This window comes from Pinus tabuliformis, chromosome X, assembly GCF_031772625.1.
Source record: "Pinus tabuliformis cultivar Carrire ecotype Pingquan chromosome X, CPIR1, whole genome shotgun sequence".
Classification (NCBI taxonomy): domain Eukaryota; kingdom Viridiplantae; phylum Streptophyta; class Pinopsida; order Pinales; family Pinaceae; genus Pinus; species Pinus tabuliformis.
In genome coordinates, this window is record NC_142308.1 from 138,175,497 (window position 1) to 138,199,297 (window position 23,801).

At 40.0% G+C, this 23,801-nt stretch overlaps 1 protein-coding gene across 1 annotated transcript in view; it reads right to left on the minus strand.

Moving 5' to 3' along the window:
- LOC149138847 (protein arginine N-methyltransferase 1-like) overlaps window positions 1-23,162 on the minus strand; it is a 38,840-nt gene extending 15,678 nt beyond the window's left edge. The window contains exons 1-5 of the mRNA XM_089452777.1: window positions 22,632-23,162; window positions 21,872-21,882; window positions 20,065-20,220; window positions 19,802-19,865; window positions 19,560-19,702 (exon numbers count right to left, since the gene is read on the minus strand). Coding sequence (XP_089308903.1) covers window positions 19,560-19,702; window positions 19,802-19,865; window positions 20,065-20,220; window positions 21,872-21,882; window positions 22,632-22,833 — 576 coding nt within the window. The 5' untranslated portion in view covers window positions 22,834-23,162. The remainder of the gene's footprint in view (window positions 1-19,559; window positions 19,703-19,801; window positions 19,866-20,064; window positions 20,221-21,871; window positions 21,883-22,631) is intronic.
- Window positions 23,163-23,801: the final 639 nt, after the last annotated feature.

Below are 23,801 nucleotides of genomic sequence, written 5' to 3' on the forward strand. Positions count from 1 at the left end.
AACGGAGATTGGGTTGTTGTACATATTTGTACAATATTTTGCAAAAAGTTGTCCATACTTCTGCATGTATGATTTATTGCTATTTATATTCCACTATGCAAAGTAGCTTTGTTGAGATTCTTGGTTTGGTAACGTCAGAGATTTTAAGATTCTATCCTAGATCCCAAGATCGTGGAAATTCAACATGGCATCAGAGCGTGTCTGAGCTACTTTGGGAGACAGTGAATCAAAGTGTGCACAGCGAAGTAAAACTTAAGTGAGAGTTGGTCACATTGTAGGTGAAAGGCTCACTACAATGTTGAAGTTGCAGGCTGGTCTCCAGTATGAGGACAGGTTGGAGGGGTTGTCCAACTATAGTCCATGGAAGGAAAGGATCAAGTTGGTCTTGCAAGTCAACAAGATCTGGGAGTTCGCCGAGAAAGCCATCAAGAAGCCAACTGACCCAAAGGAGTTGGAAGTGTACGAGGATTTGGATACGAGGGCGAGATTGATCATCCTTGATGGTGTGAAGGATCCCCTAATACCTCATTTGTCTGGGAAGAACACTGCACATGAGATGTGGATGGCTCTTCAAAATTTGTTCCAAAATAAGAATGAGAATCGGGTACTGGTATTGGAGGATAAGTTGAAGTCCACCAAGATGATACAGGGTGAAGGAGTGACTTCGTATTTGACAAGATTGTCTCGAGTAAAAGATGAGCTTGTTGTTGTCAATGTGACTATTTCTGATTCTGATATGGTGAGGGATGCTTTGAAAGGGTTCACCGAGGAATGGAAGCTCTTCATCAAGGGGATAGTTGCCACACTGGAATAGGTTGTGGGACAACTTCATTCAGGAAGAGTTGTGAGACGAGGATCTTCATCCGAAGAAGGCTTCAGATGATGACATGGCACTTGTAGCACGAATGAAGGGTAAGCAAAAGGACTTGAGTAAAGTCAAGTGTTTCAACTGTGATGAGATGGGTCATTTTTCGTTGAGATTTCCGATGAAGAAGAAGATGGAAGAAGAAAGGAAATCAGGTCATCGGTGTTGCCACCTCTGTTGAGATAGATGCTCTCACCAAGAGGTTGGAGGAGGAGGACTTTGCTATGACCTCTCATTTCTCACAGGGTACTATCGATGAGGATGGATGGTACATGGACAGTGGTGCATCGAAACATAAGACAGGGTCACAAGATGTATTCGAGGCTCTAGCTGAGTGGGACACAAAGTTGCACATGTTGTTGGGCGACAAGAGTCAGAAGGAGATCCGAGGATCGAGAGTTGTGCCATTCAGGATGGAGTTAGGACAGGTGATGCGGGTCCAGGATGTATTGTTTGTACCAAGACTCAGATATGAGGTCTTGTTCTAAGATGGGAAGGCAAGACTCGGACCTAGAGGCTCTAGCTCTGCAGGTTTTGTGCTTGGAGTTAGAGAGCATGGTCTATACAGGCTAACAAGCAAGCCTTTGGATCATGGGAAAAAGAAGCAAGAGGACCAGGTACAGGTTTCAGAGAAGCAGGTGGAGGTGCATGCTTCAGCGAGGCAAGTACGGGTTCCAGAGAAGAACGTCTGGGTTCTGGAGACTCAGGGAGAGTCAAGTTCTAGACAGAGCTTGCATGTTCAGAGGGAGACTTTGCAGCCCAAGAAGAGAGCACGGTCAGTGGGGGAGCAAGGGTGCTCCTACCGCTGCCAAGAAGGAATCATGGAGAGAGTGGAAGACATTCCAGGAGAAGAAGCGGGATGCTTCTAGTGGTAGTACCACTTTCGAGAGAGGCGTGGTTCACGCTATAGGGATTGTTGCAGTTGTGAGCGCCAGGGATTGGGAGAGTGTTGCGAGCAGTGATGATGATGAAGAGTTACTTCCTAGTCTTGGAAGTACCTCCCTCACTAAGAGGGAGTGTTGATTTTTTAGTAGCTTGGGAGGTACTCCAAGCCCTAGGGTTCAAGGTTTGGAGATTGGAGCACCACAAAGTGACTTGTGGGCTTAGAACCCAAGCATGTGGGCTTTGCACCCAAGTTAGTGGGTGTGAATCCACAAGGAGTTTTGATAATTTGACACATGGAGGTGTTAGGACTCGTAGAGAAGAAAGGGGCAACGAAAATCATCAAAATCCGAGCTTTAGAAGTGGAGAAATGTTTTTTCTATGTGGATGTAGATTAATTTGGCATACAAGTCAGGTCGACTTGAGTATTAGGTGTGCCAAATTAGAGTGTGATGAAGCTACATAAGAAAGGTATAAATAGGGGAGAATGTGAGATCATTTTCTTAAATCCAAGAGCATCAAATCATCACCATACTAATTTGAGGCAGCCACAGATGCAAAGAAGGAACAGCATGGCGCATTTTCTGAGGTTTTGAAGTGTCTTTTCTCTTGGTACAAGTCAGATCTTTTGCAAGGAGGAGGCCGCATTACAGAGAGGGGTTATAAGGGTTGTTTTGGGTGTGGTTCTATGTTAAAGAAGCTCTATTTGCTACAGCGCAGTAGCATGATTACATGGGAATGTTGGAAGGGTTGTTTTGGGTTGTTGTAGGGAGCCGCAAGCCTAAACAAAATTCTGGAAGAGAACGCAGGTTGGAGAGGTCAAGACAGCCTAATCAAGGGTTGATTTCTTCCTAGACCTACAACACTTGACAGTAGGAGTATAATAGAGCAAGGCCGCAATTGCTGGAATGGTTCTAGAGATTGAATAAAGGGTTGTAGAAGTGGGTTATTAGCCCTAACCATGAGTAGAACGTGCAACAATGAACAGACCTGCAAAATATGGTATATATGGATGATTGTTTGTTGATTTGATGCTAGGGATGGAGTCCTAGTGTGGACAAAAGTATTGGGCACTTAGTGATTGGTGGAGGGCAACAAGAAAGTGTCCAAGATAGCCCTAGAACAGTGAACTTGGACAGTTGTAAGTTGGGTGAAGCATTGTGCCTATGTGTAGCTCTCTGATGGATGAAAGAAGCTACTAGGAAGGGGCAATTTGAAAGCTTGAGGATTGGCCAACCTAGAGGAGCAAATTAGATCAGCACATGTTCATTGTTGGAGAAGAGACTTGCAGCAATGATAGGTGGCAGCCCTCCTGCCCTATGTTAGCCTTCATATAGCAACAGTGGAAGGCTATAGTGGGAAGAAGACCTTGAGTAGCTGAGGAGCAGCAGTAGGCAAAAGGAGTTGGTCACAAACGAAATTATGGACAAATCAAGCGGAGTCTCGATGTGTTGATGTGTAGAGGGACTTTTGTTAATTTTAGTTAACAATGGTATGTTTTATGCTTAGCACAATTACTTCAATGTTCCTTAAGCAACTCAATAGCAATTTCAATTTAGATTTCCAGTAACAATTACATTAACAGTAAAGTAGATAGAACATAAAACAATATGCAGAAGACAAGCCAAGACAAGAGGACACCAGATTTGCCAAATGCTAAGGAAAAACCCGAATGTGGGGAAAACCCTTTGATCGATTCTTATTATTATATCAAAAGTTCAGCACAGAGAGAGAGTACAAAAAATCCAATTGGCTTGCCCGATTCAAATTCAAAATAGTCATGTCAATTTCTGCAGTCAAACTTCATCCCTAACCAAAAAGTCAACGCTAGTCAAATCAGCGATAAACCATCCTCAAAACAACATGGTCTTCCCCAGTCAAACTCGGCCTGATCAGGAGGTCAAAGTCAGCCCAAAACAACTTGGTCAAATGCAGTCAAAGGAGAGAGAAAATTGTTGTAACTTTTTGTGGTCAACACTAGTCAAACTGCCCATATTCCCTCTATTTTTGTGCCCAAAAATGTAGCCTAAAGAGATAGAAAAGATCCTCCAAAAATCGCAGTCAAAGCTAGTCAATAACCCCTTGGTCAACGCTGGTCAAACTTGATCTACAATTTGAAATTTTGGTCCTGCAATTCAGCCCAAAAAACTCATCCTTCTTGCCACACGTCTCAAAGAGAGAAGTTGCCCAATAGTTGTATTATCCAATGAGAGAAGGAGAGAGAAGAGAAGGAGAGAGAAGAATGTGTGAGTGATGATGGTGGCAAATGAGGTGTGAGTTCACTTGTATTTATACAATTCGTTGTGGGTGAAAAGACACATCCATTGGGCTTCTTGAGCCTACATGTTGATGTGGTTGACCTAAACAATTTGCACATGTGTTGGCATAAATTCAAAATCACACTTCCGCTTGTCCAAATTTGTTGATCTTTATATCAATTTTGGTCCTCTCGAAAAGAGGAATTTAATGCAATCATCATCTTCATCAAATGTGTTGTCCCAAGGTGGAATTTGGCCCTAGTTGCCAATTTTAACACTCCCTCTCAATTAGGGAGAATTCCAACTGCCAATCCATCTATCGTCATTGATCATCATGCCATCCTGTCATCATAAACCATCTCTATCATCTCATCTATGCTCTGCTAAGCCATCATGTAATAATGAAGAAGAATAGATCGAAAGTGAGTCACAAGACCTTACCACTTTCCACTGATAAAAATCAGTCTAGAGGTAGAACCTCAATTGATCCCAGATCAATTGGTTGAACTGTGAACACCATGCATCCTAGACATAGGGAGTATGGCAGTACACGATGCATCCATTGGTAGCGCTATGGTCCCTATCCACATTTCCCAACTCATTGGCCAAATGAGAGGTACTTCCCATGAGTCCCGGACTACATGGGTAGGATGTATGTTGGGGCATCAGCAAGAGAAGGTGAACCACTCATCCTGCTCATATGCCATAAGAGAAGATGAACCACTCATCCTATGCATATGTCAATCGTAAGGGAAGGTGAACCACACACCCTACATACATGTGTCTGCAATCGTAAGGGAAGGCAAACCACTCACCCTACACACATGTCTACCATCATGGGGTATCACAAGGGAAGGTGAACCACTCACCCTGTACACAACGCACCAATAGGGGAAGGTGAACCATTCACCCGAAGGTCGCTCATAGCTCCAAGAAGTACCCCAAGCCCCCGGGAGCACACAGAGCTCAATGTTCAACTCAAGCGAGACCCTCATGGGAGGGTCTTTCCACGACTCCAAGTCTCTCTCGAAAGGTTAAGATTTTGACCTTCCCCAAGGGCTTCGTGAGAATATCTGCGACTTGCTCATCAGTCCTAACGTGTTGGAGCCTTATTGCTCCCTATTGTACCATATCTCATATAAAGTGGTACCTGATATCAATGTGCTTGGAGAGGTCGTGGAAAACGAGATTCTCTAAAAGTTGAAACCCACTCTGGTTGTCACAGAAGATCACAGTGGTATCCAGCACGTGCTCAAATAGCTCATTGAAGAGCTTCCTCAACCAAATAGCATCACAAGGCCATACTCGTTGCAATGGATTCGGCCTCGGCGGTGCTTAGAGTAGCCGATTTTTTCTTCCTGCTCTTCCAAGAAATTGAAGCAGACCGCAATGAGAAGCAACATCTAGACATGCTCTTACGATCCACCACACTGCGATCCCAAATAGCATCAGTTTATCCATGCAGCCTCAAATTCCCGACAGTGTATCTTAGTCCATAGTTGATTGTGCCATAGAGATAACTCAAGAGATTCTTAGCAGCAATCTAATGTATGTGATGAGGCGCGACCATAAATTAACTCAATGTATTCACAGCAAAGCATATGTCCAAACGGGAGTTTACCAAGAACATCGAGGCCCCAACAAGTTGTCTATATTCGAAAGGATTTGCCAATTTGGACCCAGCAGCACTTCCTCATAGCTTCTTGAAGTTGAGATCCATCAAAGTAGACACAGACTTGCAATCCACCATCCTACATCTCTCAGGCAGCTTCACAATGTATTTTCCTTGACAAAGGAAAATCTCTTCTAGATTTTCCCAGACCTCCAGGCCTAGGAAGTAGTGCATCAAACCTAGGTCCTTCATCTCGAAATCGGAATCCATCTCCCTCTTGCATTGATAAATGAGAGGCTTTGCACCTGTCAAAAAGAGATCATCCACATAAAGGACCAAAATGAGAGGCATGTCCTTTTCAACCTTGAAGTATAGGTTAGGATCAGCATCAAGATCAATCCTCTCATATCAAGCCCTAGGCGCTTGCTTCAACCCATAGAGAGCTTTCTTCAACCTGCACACGTGTGTCCTTCGATCTTGTACTTTGAATCCCTCGGGATGTTCTACGTAGGCTTCCTCCTTAAGTGAGCCATGCAAGAAAGCAATCTTAACATCCATTTGGTGTAGGTTCCAAGTGAAAGCAATCATAGATCGAATAGTGGTATATCAGACAACCGATGCAAATATCTCGTCATAATCCACTCCTTCCTTTTGAGAGAAGCCTCGAGCAACGAACCTAGCCTTGTATTTTTCAACACTCCCATCAACTCCATGTTTGATTTTGTAAAGCCATTTCGAGGTGACCCTAGACTTGTCCTTGGGTCTAGGAACTACATCCCATACATCATTCTTCATGATTGATTTATACTCCTCATTCATCGCATCCTTCCATACTTGGTGTTTCACAGCGTTTTCGAACGATTGAACAATAGTACTCATAGCATCGAAGTACCCTTGGTACATGTTCGGCTTCTTACTTTCACGAAATGTCCCTCTTGGAGCATAATGTCTTTCAGCATCTTCGAGAATATCTTTGAGCCACAAAGGTCTTTTCCCTAAGGTAGAGGGATCACCAAGAGGTGGATCAATGGGATCCATCGGTCCTTCAACATCAGGCATTGGTTCATCTGTCAGAGATTCATCATGTTTTCCTGCAACATCATCATTGTCCTTCCTTGGAATAGGGAGATCTTTGGCTTTCCCAAGGGCAAAATCTTCATCGAAAGTGACATCATGGCTTATATTCAATTCTCTTTGACCAAGCACATAAATTCTATATGCCTTCGAAGTTTCATTGTAGCCCACAAATGTTACTTTCTTCCCAAATGCTTTTAACTTGTTTCTTTTCTCTTTAGGCACATGAAAATAAACGGGACATCCAAATATTATAAAATGAGAAACATCAGGTTTCTTACCAATGAGAACTTCTTCGGGTGTCTTGAAGTCTAATGCTTGATGTGGGCTCCTATTTTGAACATATACAGCAATGTTGGCAGCTTCTCCCCATAAGAACTTTGGTAGGCCTTGGTCATGAAGCATGGCACGGGGGCTTCTATGATTGTTCAATTCTTCCTTTCAACAACACCATTTTTCTCAAGACTGTATGTAACGGTTGTCTCCCTCTTAATGCCAACCTCTCTGCAAAAGTCATTGAATTCGTTTGATTCATATTCAGTTCCATTATCGATCCCCAATATTTTGATCTTCTTCCCTGTTTGATTTTCAACCAAGGCTTTTAAAGAATGAAACCATTTGAACACTTCATCCTTCTTCTTCAAAAAATAGATCCACATTTTGCAAGAGAAGTCATCCACAAAAATTGCATAGTATAAGTATCCTCCCGGTGATGTTACAGACAACATACCAAATAGACCAAAATGGACCAATTGAAGAATGTCGGTAGTTTGACTTTCACTTTAAGGGAATGGTCCCCATGTATGTTTTCTAGTTGTACAACCCTGACAAACACATTCATGATCTATGTTAAATTTGGGCATACCTGTGACCATCTTCCTTAGGTAAGGCTTTGTAATGAAGGTGAGCAAATCTTCATTGCCATAATTCAGATTGAAGAGAAGTATCACAAGTCATGCTCCCAAAGGACTTCCGCCAAATAGACCAAAATGGACCAATTGAAGAATGTCGGTAGTTTGAATTTCACTTTAAGGGAATGGTCCCCATGTATGTTTTCTAGTTGTACAACCCTGACAAACACATTCATGATCTATGTTAAATTTGGGCATACCTGTGACCATCTTCCTTAGGTAAGGCTTTGTAATGAAGGTGAGCAAATCTTCATTGCCATAATTCAGATTGATGAGAAGTATCACAAGTCATAGCTCCCAAAGGACTTCCTCCAACTTGATAGAGACCTTCAACCCTAAATCCAAGTGTAAATGCATCTTTAGGGTTTCTTTGTCAAATATATACCTTTCCATCAATGAATGCTACCTTGAAGCTTGTCTTCCATTGCAAAAATAGACACGAGGTTCTTCTTCAAATCATGTACATACAATACTTCTTGTAGATGAAGGGTTTGACCTTGATTTAAGTGAAGAGTGACAGTCCCTATCCCTTTCACGAGGTAGGTGGCATTGTCTCCAAGTATGATCTCCAAATTAGTCTTCTTTTCAATCAAATTTGAGAGGGCCTCCTTGTACCTAGTGAAGTGCCTTGAGGCACCACTATCAATCAACCAATGATTCGAAGTGTTTGGAGGAGAGGCAGTGGTGAGGGCGGAAATAAGATAAAACTCTTTTTGTTTTTCTACAACATTAGTTTCCTCATACCTGGAATTTCTCATCATTTTAAGAGGTCAACCATTACCATATCGAGCAGCGGGAGCATTCCTCCTTCCTTTGTTATTGAACCTGTTGTTCCTTTGATTTCCATTGCCTTCAAAATTATTCTGATTGTGGTTGTTGTTATCATCCCACGGAGTATCCTTCTTGTGAGGACACTCTCTAGCATAGTGGCCAAACCTGTTGCAATTGTAGCACCTTCCTTTTCTTCCTTTTTAAATCTCTGCTTGAATCCTTTACCTTGTCTCTTTGGACCAGCATTGTTCTTCATTTTTGCATGAGCGGAAAAAGCAATAGGTTCATTTCCATTTGAAGGCTTGTCTCTCCATCATCTTCGTCTCTTCTTGTGTGCATCGAGCCAATAATTCATCAAAACTAAGAATCCTATCATTATTAAGAATAGTGGTGGTTAAACACATCCCATGCACTTGTGAGACCTCCAAGAGCGATGAGAGTGAGCTCCCTATCAGCAACAACTTCTCCAATAGATAGAAGGTCATTCTTGATTTCGATAATCCTCATGAAGTAGGATTGGATAGACTCTCCTCTATCCATCTTGATGTCCTTCAACTTGTTCTTGAGAAAGAAGATTTGATTTGCATTGTTTACATTGAACATCCCAACCAACTTATCATACATCTCCTTAGATGATTCCAAATCAAAAATATAGGCAACCAAATGCTTTTGAATGGAATCAATGATAATTCTTTTAGCTTTGACCTCACCTTTTTTGTATTTCGTCTTTGCAACAGCGGGTGCATTTGAAGGAGGCTCCACCACTCTTCCCTTTACATAGTCCATAGCATCATTCTCTACCAAAGTCAAATCCAAAGTCATCTTCCATGCATCATAGTCAAATTCATCCTTGAGCTTATCCTCGAATTTGAAGTATGATGTAGTCGTCATTAAAGCTAGACCAATATTCTTGTCCAACAACTCTTTTCTTAGTGATTGCTTTTCTCTATTGCCTCGCTTTGCCTTCACCTACGCTCTGATACCATGTTAATTTTGAGTTAGCAATGGTATGTTCTATGCTTAGCACAATTACTTCAATGTTCCTTAAGCAGCTCAATAGCAATTTCAATTTAGATTTCTAGTAGCAATCACATTAATCATTAATCACATTGACGGTAAAAGTGGATAGAACATAAAACAATATGCAAAAGACAAGCCAAGACAAGAGGACATCAGATTTGGCAGATGCCGAGATAAAACCCCAATGTGGGGAAAACCCTTTGATCAATTATTCTTATTATTATATCAAAAGTTCAGCAGAGAAAGAGTACAAAAAATCAAATTGACTTGCCCAATTCAAAGTCAAAATAGTGTTGTCAATTTCTACAGTCAAACTTTAGCCCTAACAAAAAAGTCAACACTGGTCAAATCAACAATAAATCATCCTCAAAATAGCTCAATCTTCCCTAGTCAAACTCAGCGTGATCAGGAGGTCAAAGTTAGCCCAAAACAACTCGGTCAAACTCGATCAAAGGAGAAAGAAAAATTGTTGTAATTTTTTGCGGTCAAATTGCCCAAATTCCCTAGATTTTTTTGCCCAGAAATGTGGCCTAAAGAGATAGAAAAGATCCTCCAAAAATCATAATCAAAGTCGGTCAATAACCCCTTGGTCAATGCTAGTCAAACTTGGGTCTGCAGTCTCAAATTTCAGTCCTACAATTCAGCGCAGACAACTCGTCCTTCTTGCCACACGTGTGATAGAAAGAAGCAGCTCAATAGTTGTACGAACCAATGAGAGAAGGAGAGAGAAGAATGTGTGAGTGATGATGGTGCCAAATGAGGTGTGAGATCACTTGTATTTATACAATTTGTTGTGGGTGGAGAGACACGCCCATTGGGCTTCTTGAGCCTACATGTTGATGTGGCCGCCCTGAACAATTGGCACATGTGTGGGCATAAATTCAAAATCACACTTCCGCTTGTCCAAATTTGATGATTTTTATATCAATTTTAGTCCTCTCAAAAAGAGAAATTTAATGCAATCATCATCTTCATCAAATGAGTTGTCCCAAGATGGAATTTGGCCCTAGTTGCCAATTTTAACGACTTACGATCAGCATGAGAGAAGGTAGAGTTGTGTTCAGTGAGCAAATGGACTTGTTTCATTGATAGAGGCAAAATTGTGTCGTTGCAGATCAAGGGCGAAGGACCGGCAGGACAAGATACGACATAGAGGTTGTGATTGTGTACTAGAGATGCAAGATTGTCATTGTATCTTGTATTCTTGTACCATTGGATATTTGAGGGCCACTATCCCTGGTACGGGAGCCCTAAACTGTTGTATTACTCAATTGGTTTAATATAATGAAGATTGGGGTTGTTGTACATATTTGTACAATATTTTGTAAAAAGTTGTCTATACTTGTGCATGTATGATTTACTGCTATTTATATTTTGTTGTGCAAAGTAGCTTTGTTGAGATTCTTGGTTTGATAGCGTCAAATATTTTAAGATTATATCCTAGATCCTAATATCATGGAAATTCAACAGCAAGGAGGACAAGGGACAGGTAGTTGCATCAGCGAAGGAGCAATGTTGCTGAGAGTGAGGACATTGGTGCATCGTTTGTGGATAGCAGGGCATCACATCACATGACAGGGACTAGAGCTATGTTCCTGAGTCTTACAGATATCGACTTATACATGCATGTTAATAGTGGGGTTAACACCACACATGCTGTGAGGAGAATTAGATACATGAAGTTCCAATTGGTGTCAAGAGGGCATATGGAGATGGCCAATGTGTTATGGGTACCAAAGCAAAGGACAAACATCATCTCCATGTCAGCTTTAGAGGATGATAGGTATGCAGCCATGTTTTGCAATGGACAAGCAGTTATCTTATCCAATGGGAGAGAGTAGGGATGCATCACGACTGCTTGGTGCTCGTGAGGGCAGGATGTACATGCTAAGAGGACATACTGTGGATGGTAAATCAATTTGATTTCACACTCAATGGTAGTGTCAAAGGCGGTTGGAGGAGAGGTTCGGTCGGGAGGCCTTCGTGGTATGATATAACACTAGAGGATGTTCAGAATGGGAGAGAGGAGTCTTCTTAGAGCATAGCTTAGAGGCACAAGTCTTCAAGACATGGTTCAAAGGTAGCCAAGAGTACCTCTCTTGCTAAGAGAGAGTGTTATAAATTGTAGCTCGGGGATACTTCTACAGTGGCGTTGCCTAGCCTGCAAAAGTGACCGAGTTAATGTCACTTCCTAGACACTTTATTTATAAAGTGGCCTTTTATATTTAATCACTAAAAGTGATTTTAGAAAGTTAGAAACTGGTTTTTCTAAAAGTGGCTATAAAGTTTGAGTGACTTAAGTGACTTTAGAAAGTGGTTTTTTCTAAAATTAAGCCACAATCATTGATCTTGAAATGGCAAGGTTTAACCTTGGCCATTGAGATCAAGGGTCAGTGGTTTTAGTAATTAACGAGTTTATAAAAGGAGGGGGTGAAGTGAAGAGGCACACACATTGACTTATTAATGAGATTTTAATAAGGAGAGAGGGAAAAGGAGCGATGAAGAAAAATGTGACAGGGAGGCTAAGTGAAAGGGCACAAATCCCAAGGCACCTTACCAACATCTATTGCAGTTAAAAGAGGTCTCGAATTTTGGGGACTTGGTAAACATTCTACGAAGGGAGTACAACGATAAAGGCATGAGGCATAGATTTTGAGGTGTTGGTTTTTGTTGTTTGAAGGTTGTACAGTATTATACAACTGGTACTTCTAAATCTACACAAAATTCAAGTAAAAGGGTTGCAGAGAGTACAGTTATGTGGCACATTTTCTAAGGATGAAAAAGTGCACAAAGTTCAAGGGAGATTTGTGAGATAATTACAAGGAATTTATTGCTGGAAAATTTTGTTGTAAAATTCATTGTAATTTTCTGTGAGCTCATTAATAAGATTTCCCTCTTGTGACTGGTTTTCCCTTCGTGGTTTTTCCAAGGGCATTGCCCAAAAACATTGTGTCAAATGTGTGATTGTTTGTTGTTCAATTCCACTGCAAATAATTTTCAAACTTAATTGTATTTCCACTTATAAATAGTTGTTGAATGTGTTGAAATTTAATACATTACTGCTGAATATCATTGAAGAATTATTGGAATTAGAAAGAGTTTATCTAAGTGTTTGACAAATTGCCTACAAGAGGTTATTAGCTTGTAGGTGGTTTTTCAACAAATTTGATCATTTTTTTGCACTAGTGACTTTTTTTTAAATTTGTTTGTCCACAAAATTGAACGAAAACAAAAACCAAGCGACCTCAGAGCCAATAGTGGAATATGGCATTTGTAGTAATTCATTCCCAATGCATTTCTCAAACACTCAAAGCATGTGAAGACTGTGATTGATCATTTCAAGAACTTAATCAAAGGCTACAAATATATCTCAAGATATCTCTTGTGAGGATGCTCGTGATTGGTTCCTTCTAAATGAATGTTCCTTAATTATGTAGACATCCAACTTTTGCACCAAAGGCAATTTTGTCAATGGTTGTTAGTGTTGATTTTTCAATTACCAGCAAAAAAAACTATGGTTTCGTTGTTCATTTCTCAGCTAAAATTGTATTCTCTACACATTGACAACATTGCACTAAAATGAACGACACTTTAGAAGGATAGGGCAACATGGTTTCTGTCATCATGCCCTCACTGCTCTCACAATCTTTTCATCCCTTACATGAGATAATTCATGGCATCTTATTTAATCAATTGTTAGCTTTCCTATTTAGAATCATCCTGGCCAACACTAACAGGGCATCTTTTTTCAAGAACATCATAAGAAAAACTAGTCGACTCCCATGATCCAATAGAAAGTTTATGACAAGAAGGGATGCATTTAACTGAAGTAGGATATTAGTTGAGTACACGAGTAACTGGTGATCCTTTATAAACCATTCCTTAAGCTCGTGTACCTTTTTGCAACCACAAGAATTCCATGATAATCTATACGAAAAACAATCTATGTCTTAAAATGCTAGCAAATAACTTTTTGCTTGGCATGGAGTTGATGCTAAATATTACCACCTGAAATGGAATGATCAATTTTGAATTTTAAAGGCATTTTTTTTAACAACATTGAATCAGGGATATGTCTAAAAAGTGACCACAAAAGTAGATCAATGGGACTAAAATATAGAACGAATGTAAAAACAATTGTAGAAAATCCACAAAATTCGATCTGCTAATATGAGCAATCTGAAATATAATTTCTTTTCATATAAACATAGAATTTCTCTACTAAACTTTGCAGTGGAATAGGACCAGTGTGGAAAATATGATGTAGATTTGCAACCACTAATGAAGTTTTAATCAAAATCACAAGACACAAACCTACTCTACTGTTATGTGCAATTCAATTCACAGTTTAGAACATCAATCACAAACATGCAAAGAGAAATAACACATGCACACAGTATTTTTCCCATGGAAAGCAATTTGCTAAAAATCCCAATGCCTGCTTGCATTAATCTGATGAATAGAGATGTGTTAAAATTGCTTTGCTCAACTAAGCACAACCTCCAAGTGAATAAGCTATCTCTCTACTCACTAAGAAGCTCTGACCCAGACTTAGTCAATTTCTACCTCTGCTTGAGCCCTTATTTCCTTGCACAATTCCTTGAGAAATTAGGCCCCTATTATTTAGGAAATTCTCCAAAATGGATTGCGCAATTCCCAAGGTTGATCATCAAATTGCATGCAACACCTGTACACTCCAGAATAGTCTACAACTGATGTTACATTGCCTTGGAATCTCCACCTCAACTAGGTAACTTGAATTCTCTGCATGCATTAGCTATTTTGGGTTGATTGATCAGTTAACTGGATGATCACTGAGTTAGACTAAAGTCACACTACACAACTGACCTTCCACTAGTTCCTCCAACAGTTGGAACTAGTTTAACTAAACACAACTTAATATAACTGAATTAGATTGCTACAAATTAGAGGTGTCTCCATGGGTTTACAACTCTCCATGCAGAATCTTTGTAGTATCTCATTTGCATGCTTGCCTTGAGAGACAAATAGTTCCCCATTGCCTTGCATTACTTCCAACTTGAGGAAGTAGTGCATGAAACCCATGTCCTTCATTTCAAATTCTCTTGCAAAGTCCTCCTTTGCAAGATCTGATCAGCTGCTCATCACCAGTGAAAATCAAATTATCAACATAAGACAATAATAAGCAATTTACCTTCTACCAATATATGATAGAGGTTTGCATCCACTTCACTTTTGGTGAAGCCCAAACCAGTGAGATAGTTGTCGATCCTGGTGTACCAAGCACAGGGTGCTTGTTTGAGACCGTACAACGCTCGCTTGAGTCTGCACACATGAGACTCCCGATCAAATGTCTCAAAGCCTTCTGGTTGTTCGATGTACACCTCCTCCTCAATAACCCCATTGAGAAATGTTGTTTTTACATCCATCTGGTGGATCTTCCACCCCATCTGCGCAACTAGTGCAAGAATTGATCTAATGGATGAGTACCTTGCTACAGGAGCAAAGGTCTCCTCATAATCAATTCCCTCAACTTGAGAGTACCCCTTGGCCACAAATCTGGCCTTATAATTCTCTATGCTTTCGTCTGTTGCATGCTTAACCTTGAAGATCCATCTCGAACCCACAATTGATTTATCTATCGGTCTTGGGACCGCTTCCCAAACACCGCTCTTTACAATTAATTTGTATTCCTCCACCATTGCATCAACCCATATAGGTTGCTCTACTACTTCCTCGAAAGAGGTTGACTCAATCTTTACAAGCTCAGTCATTAGAGCCATTTAGCCAGTGTACCGATCAGGTGACCGTCTCTGCCTGCGCAAATTTGAAGGAGCTCCCACATTCTCCCTCGCATCCTGCACAAGTCTATCAACTTCCCTGGTTCATTTTCTTCCTTCTATGGATGATTCTACTTGAGTGGAAGTCTCCACTCTGCTTCCTCTCTAATCCTCCATTTGTGGTTGCTCCATAACTTCCTAAGGCTCCTCCTTTGGAGCTAAAAGCTCATCTTTAGGTGGGATCTAAAACTCCCTCTCAAGAGAACACCGCATTGCTTTCTCCTCATCAAACTTTACATCCCTTCGCACAAATGTCATTTTGAGGGATGGCAAGTACACATAGTAGTTGTAAGGAGTTTCTATGTAACCCACAAATACTCCCAACTCTGTTGTCAACTCAAGCTTCTTTGGAGACATGGCAGTAAACAAAGGCTCCAAGAATCCTAAGTGCGACACATCCAGCTTTCTCCCCGAGAAAGCCTCCTCTAGTGTAATCATGCCCAGAATTCGATGAGGACTCTGGTTCTACAAATACTTGGTCATGCAACATAGCCCTCACAACTCCCACAATGCTACAGTTCTCTCTCTCAGCCACCCCACTCTGTTGTGGTTTGTGGGGTGTTGTCAACTCTCGTTGAATGCCTTCTTCACACAGAAATTTTTGAATTCATTCGAAATGTACTCACCTCCATTATCGCTCCTGAGATCCTTCACCTTCTTGTCAATTTCTTTCTCAACCAGTACCTTAAATTATACGAACTTGGAGAATGTCTCATCCTTCTTCCACATGAAGAAGATCCAACACTTCCTGGCAGTGGAGGATGTTGAGAAAGGTCCACAAACATTAAAATGGACTCCTTCCAAGACTGCATGTGCTTTGTTGTCCCAATCATGGAATGTGGATTTTGTGTACTTCGACAAGGTGCATCCTTTGCATACATCATGTTGTTCAAGTGCTCCTTTGGGGAGGCCAATGGTTATTTGCTGCATAATCTTCAAGGCATCATGGTGCACATGGCCGCGTCTTTTGTGCCAAAGTTCATTGGCATCACGACCTTGCACTTTCTCCGCCTTAGTGCTTAATGCAACGCAGTCTTCCGCATCTACCTTATACAAGTTCTTCACACGAACCCCGATCTGCTTCAAGGCTAGTGTCTCAGGAATGCTTTTCGTTTGTTGAAGATCACATCATAACCATGATCTTCCAAAATTGCAACAAAGATGAGATTTTTCTTTAAGCCTGGAACGAACATGACATCTTTGAGTGTGAGAGGGGATCCTGACTCCCTCTGAAAGGTGACTGTACCAATCGCGGTTGCATTGTACCTTCCGTCGTCCCCCATCTCGATGTGCATTTGTATATCTTTCTCCTCTAGGTCACTGAAAAAATCTCTACACCATGTCATGTGGAACAAGGCACCGGAGTCCAAGTACCACACGCTTCACATCGTTGTGCTCACTATGCATGCAATAAGGATAAAGTCAAGCTTGCACTGTGAAGCCAAAGCTTCACCTGCTGCTACTCCTGAGGTCTTCTTGCTTTCCTTTTTGTGTGGACACTTCGTGACATAGTGCCCGAATTCATAACAATGGAGACATTTAATTTTGGACAAAACTTTCTTCTTGCCCCCTTGGCTGGATTCTAGTTTAGTTTGAGATTTCTTCCCTTTTCCCTTCTTTCCCTTTCCAACCAATGCAAAGTTTTGTTCCTAACTTACATGAACTCACTATTATTTTCAACAACAATGTGGGAGTGCAAAAGATGATCTAGGAAATACTAAAATTAAGATAAAGAAAACAAAAGAAAAAGTGTATCCTAAATAAGTAGCTAAGCTAATAACTAGGTCTAACCAAAACCAAACCCAAAAGATATATAATAATGTCAGGTGTTGTGATACAAAGTGGGAGTCAAAGATTGGACATCTCGGTGCTAATCAAGAAAGAGAAGAATGGGGTCAACTCAACCTTTCTTCCTAAGCACAACCCTCTCTCAGCCTACGCATTGTACAAAGTCCGAACTGGTCTATATAGTCCTCTACGTGGCCTTTTTGAGTCGAAACTCAACCTGGCTGTAGAGATCACTTAGCTGGAAAAATCTGATGCTCAAACGCCCTCTTTCCTCCTGACCTCCTGTGCTGGAAACGATGCCCTAGTGCTAAGGTAAGTTGGTTGCAATAGCTAAGAAGAACACACACATCTGATGCAAATCAAACTGCCCACCAGTTGCCTTATCTCCCCCTTAAGAGCTCAACCTGGGCCCACAAAGCACTCAAAACTAGTGGACTGTGGGTCCCTCCGCTAGGAAATAATTAAAAATTGCAGATAGTGGAATGTTGGTCCCTCTGCTAAGTTTAGTGCACCTCTAAACTTAGTTGAACCCTTCCTTTTGTAACTCCATTTAACACCCTATCATTGCACGGGTTTTGACTTTGCTTTATGAATTTGTGAGAAGCTAGTTTGCTTTAATATTGTGAGAAGTTATTTTACGTTAAGCTTGTGAGAATTGTTTATGTAATCTTCTTTGTAATAGTGGTTGTTAAAATTGGCAGGGCCAAATTCCACTTTGAACAGCTCATTTGATGGAGGTGATCATTGCATTGAATTCCAACTTTCCAGAGGACCAAAATCGACCTAAAGATCATCAAATTTGGACAAGGAGAAATATGTTTTGAGGTCAAGCGCACATATGTGCAAATTGTCAAGGTCGGCCACATCATCATATAGGCTCATGGAGCCCAATGGACATGTCTCTTGACACCCAACGACTTGTAAAAATATAAGAAACCTCAAACCTCATTTGGCATCATCTCATCACACACATTTCTCCTCTCTCCTTCTCCGATTGGTTCATACAGCTTATTGGGCATATCTTTTCTCTCACACATGTGGCAAGAAGGACGAATTTCAGGACAGATTACAGGGCCAAAAAATTCAGACTCTTGTTGCAGGTTTGACCAGCATTGACTTTACTTTCTGGGCAAAATTTGAGTTCGATCTTTTGGCCAGTTTTCTGTTTGGGCAGGTCTTACTATTTCACACAGAAACTGAGTTGATCTGGGCACTTTGAATGCAGAGATAAATTGCAGGTTTGACCACAAACAGAAGTGCAGAATTTGACCAAGTTTGACCACTGATTTTATGACTGTTTTGGGCTGACTTTGACCACTTCAGAAGGCCGAGTTTGACTGCCTTTGACCAAGCTCCAAAGAGGACTGTTTGTTGCTGATTTGACCAGCATTGACTTTCTGGTTAGGGCTGTTGACTATTGCAGAAAAATTCAGATTTGACAGGGCTGCTTTGATCATCATTTGGCAAGTCAATTTTGACTTTATTGTACTCTCTCTCTCTACTGAACGTTTGATATAATAATAAGAAGAATTGATCAAAAGGTTTTCCCCATCTTGGGGTTTTTCCCTGCCTTGAGCCAAACACTGGTGTTCTCTTGTCTTGGCTTGTCTTCTGCATTAAAGGACATTGAAGTAATTGTGGGAAGCATAGAACATACCATGGTTATCTAGAATTAACATGATGTCAATCTAGTGTGGCTATTGCTACTGATTTAGCATGTTGATCTGAGTTTTTAGATCTAAATTTGTGGATCTATTCTCTTTGCTGTTGGTTAGATCAAGTGTGGTGTTTGCACTCTTGAATGTTTTGATTGATGCACATCCCAAAACTTGTTAAGTGTTTCAAAAAAATTCAGACTCAACTGTAGAGTTCAATTTCTACAAGTACAGAACCACTGTCATGATGCGAAATTCTAACATGGTATCAGTGTTGTGTTGCGGAAACTTTCCATCCAATCTATGGAGAATTCAGCTGCCTATGAGAAGGAGCTAAGAGCAGATGATTTCAGCAAGTCGGATGCCTAGAAAGATGCAATGAATGGAACAGATACATCCCTGTGAGGAAAACCAAGACCCGTGAGGGGTTATTGTGAGTGTGGTACCCACAAAACTCTAATGATTGAAGGAAGCTTTATGCCCAAGAGGGTCATTTGAACCTGTGAAAGGTTGTTGCTTTGGATGATTTGTCTCGATTAAAACTTGTGTTTTGGGAAGGAGACTAGAGGGAGTTTTTAAGTGCTGCAGATTTACTGTTATATTCTCAGTTAGATGTGTTTGTTCTATATTTTGTGAGTTTTTAGTTTACTGCTTTCTAGGGTTTTTGGTTGCAAGTCTGCTTCAAAAATGCAGTATGAAACGAACATCTTTAAACCTCTTGCAGCAAATAATAATACAATAAAGGGGAAAGAAAGAAAATTAAGCAAGAACCATAAACAGTGCAAGTCAAAAGGGAAGCTGTGAATAATAGATATTGCACACTGTTCTCAACAAAATTCAAAAATGCCCTAGAAGTTATAAAAGCAGAGAGGTGCAGTTCACTTTAAAAAATCACACTACTTACCAGCCATTTGTCCCGAGCATATAGCACAGTGTTCAGCATATTCTCGAAGAGGAGAAAGTAGCCCATCCATTCTGAAATTATGATATCCACATTTTGAACAGGCAATTCTATTTCCTCGATTTTGCCTTTCAGAACGGTAATGACTTAATCACACAGAACCACAAGAATAATGTCAAAACAAAAACTGTTGAGTAGTTTTGACAAAACTAATAGAACAAAAACATAAATATTTCAGCCCTTACCATCACTGTAGCCATTTGTTTTAACAATTTCTTCTGCCATGTCAGCCATGTGAGAACATTCAACCTGCGGGAACCAAGACCAGGGATTCACCGCATCAATTAGGGGGAAAACATTCACTCTCTGGATTTGCTAAAGCACCTAAATGTGTAACCATATACTTTAACTAACTTAAGATTCAGAAGAAATAACATAAGACAATGACTCTACTCACACCAACGACACATTTAAAATCTTTTAAGATGTAAAAGGAACAATGACCTACTGCATAGACGTGTTTTGCCCCTCCTTTTGCACAAAAAAGGGATAATATCCCTGTTCCAGCTCCAACATCAAGTACAACTTTATCTTTGAAGAGGAAAGAATTTTGATAAATTACATTTTGGTATGTTTTAGTTCTAACAGTATCTTTCAGCATTTCCTGCAAACACAATTTCCAAAGGTAAAACAACTTACTGCCATGTTTGAATTTGAAATTTGGGTTCTGTTGAAACTTCACCCTGTATATACACGTACCAAAATTTATGGACTTGCAAAACAAACACATCTTCAAATTGCCAATAATTCAGTTACAGTATAACCAAGGTCCAAAACATAACATAATAGACTTCCATTCCCACAGATCTGCAACAAGGCAAATGGTACCCATATATTCTTGTCTGCCACTGCAAAGTATTGGCCGATAAAAATACAATACTTACATATGAACATTATTTAGGCCCTAAAGCGACCTACAGTCCGTGAGTGAAACCTCGATGCCCCATCTGCTAGCAACAGCTTCCATACTCAAAGTGGCATAATTATAAACTTAACTATTACAGGCCCATGAAACATTGAAAAGAACACTCATTGCGGAGGAGATCTACATAAACACCAACAGGTGTAAATCATAAACCCTAAAACCTATTGTTAGTCATGAAAGCAGACACTATTTACATGTGTGAAGACCTAGGTCCTACAAGAATACTACACTCATGACAGACACCGTATAGTGCCCACCACAAAAAACAGAATATGCAAAGACCACAATGCCCGTGAGGTTATACCATGCAAACAGTAGATATACCCCAATGGCTGTATCGTATAGGATAACACGACTCTCAAGGAAAGACTAAATAGGGCCTGGCTGTATGAATGAATTGTCCGGACAAGTATTTCTGGCAAATAAAATTTTGACCTGCTGGTAGCATAGAGAAACGCATACAACTGAATTTTTAACTGTAAAAACCAGTGTAAATCCAGCTTGACCCCATAAATGTCAAACACTAAGAGGGATCAAATCCCTGTGAGAAGCGAACCTTTTTAACAATGCAAAAACTTAAGGAAAGGTTTGCACCACAAACCAAAAACTTAAGGAAAGATTTGCACCACAAAGCATTTGATCCCTCCTGGAACTTAAGATGGATTTACCCTGATCCCTGTATCTGAATTTGATCCCTGTATGTGAATTATTTTATTAATAGTGGTAGTATTTTATTTAAGGGAACAGACCCATGTACATCGACAGAAAACGAATCTATGCCCCGAAACAACATAGCAGGTGTAACGGCAACTAGAAACAGGAACTCATGGAAGCACTCCCTAGTAAGACAGTCACGTAGCATTCAAAAAGTAGGGAACTGAAGCTCATGTCCATTATATGCCATGCATCCCACAAACACTACGTAGGATGGCTTAATTAGAATCTAGAACCAAAAGAAATAGTACAAAAAGGTAGACAGACCACCAACCACGGTGAGAAACAGTGCACTGGTTTGCTTTCAAAGGTTGCACATTTTTTCTTTTGCACTGGCTAAGCTCGTGGGTCATAGCTCTATACTTCACATTCTCACCAGGGCTTGGGAGGTCCTCAACAAGGTCCTATTGGTACAACCAATCTGCAACCAGTAACCTGACAATCGAAAAAAATTCAAATGTGGGCTACATACACACACCTATATATACATGCCGTGTGTATGTATGTATCTCCAGAGCTCACTTAAGGAACAAGATATATGTTTATACGTTTACTTTACTGAAAGAAACATTCCAAAAACACAAGTATGCCAAACCACAGATTCTGCAATACTCACTTCGTGTATCCCTGCAAAACAAACAAAAATCACCAACAATAAAATTATTAGAATTTATGCAAACTGACAAAAACTCATGTCACAGATATCCTTTTTGCTAGCAAAATACTACTAAAGATGAGATCTTTCAGAAAAAACATGTAGATTCAAAAACCTGGGTATAAAATCAGTCCTTGTTGAATAGAGAGAAGCAAAATGCATTCTACAGCTTGGGTAGGGGAGATCTGTCGTGTATTAAATAAAAGGAAAATTTTGCAAATCACAACACAGAAAATCGAAAAAAAAAACACAGATACACAGACAATATTGCAGCGCCCTCCCCTTTTATTCACCAAAAACAAACACAAACGTATACAGACAACAATAGCTGAAATATTTCAGCTTCCGAAAGAATTTGAAAAGTAACACCTTATTTATAAATAAAATGGCAGCCGGCCAACTATACAGCTATACTATTTTCAACAATATGCATACATATTTGAAACATGCAATCATGAACTTTGCAACAATCTAAAGGTGCATATTAAACCCAGGTTCAGAAGTTTCTATGCTAAAATACATAAATATGTCTGAGCTGCATTTCAAACTCGGCTTTAGATGCTTGTGACCTAGAGTGCGCATACATAACTACATGTTTGCATACTGCAAGTTTCCAGCAGAAACTAAGAAAGAAAACTTTGACAAATGAAAAAGACTTCCACTGAAGTAAATGAATACAAGCTAGTTGAATGTACGGATACATTAAAGACTCTGAACTCACCAAAATGGGAATAAGAATCGAAATAATAATCGGCACTAGTCTGATCAGAGCCCGTGAATACATCCATCGATTCTTCTTCAGTAAGTCCGGCCACGGAGGATGTCTCTGTCTTGTTATCTCCATCTTCAAAGCTCATTCTGGTGACTTGGGCATCCAGGCTTGAACTGCCTTTGTCTCCCTTGTTTCCCTTGCGCCGCACCATTTTCTTATAACTTTTGCAGTATGTTTGTTTTGCTTGTGCTGACACAACTTTACTCTCTAAACCAATAGTATTCGGGTGGAGAGATACGGATAGCAACCAACTTAGTTCTCAGAGCTACCGTCTCTGTGTGGCTGAATGATGATATGCTCTCGTGAAATGAATAGAACAAAATCCAAGCAAATTTAATGGGCAATGGAAGCCCAATTTATACAGGTAGGAGAAACCAATATCGTTTTGGACATTCCCTTCGACGCCCCTCTGTAGCCCTAATATTTTCACCTTGCTTGTGCTTCACGGTAAAAGCTCTGGGAATTTTGGAATGGGTGCTCTATTTGATATTGCCGGAGTCCATATATATTATACATTTGGGATGGGTATATTCTAGGTCTAATTGGTTTAGAATCTGGTATATGATATCAAAATCTTGGATTGGATGGTATTATTAACTCTCCACCATTTAAATTTAAATGTGGTAGGTGTTTTTATGGTGTTGAATTTAAAATGTCTAGATGTATGTTTTTATGTTCTTGAATCCATATATGTAGTGAAAAAAATATTTTAAACAATAAAAAAAAGATTTGATCCAAAAATAAATTCAACTCAAAAATTCCAAAATTATGTTTCGGTTAATTTGATGTCTAGATTGATTTTAATTGGAATTATTATTATTATTGTGGGGTAAATATTTTATTACTTTCTAAACTAGAGTACACATAGATGTGTTTAATATCTTAGGTTGATCTTTCACTGGGAAGACCAAACCATAGCCAAAAGTGTGCTCTTCGCAGAGAAGCATAGCATATCAAATGTCCAAAAAGACTAAAGGATGAGATATGAACTAAAAAACAAGCCAAATAGGCTATTAGGACAAATTGTAAGATCAAAATTCAAAATAATTTAGAACATGGCATAAGCTACATAGATGGATCGGAGTTTGTTGTGGCAACATGAATTGGGTCTTCATTGTT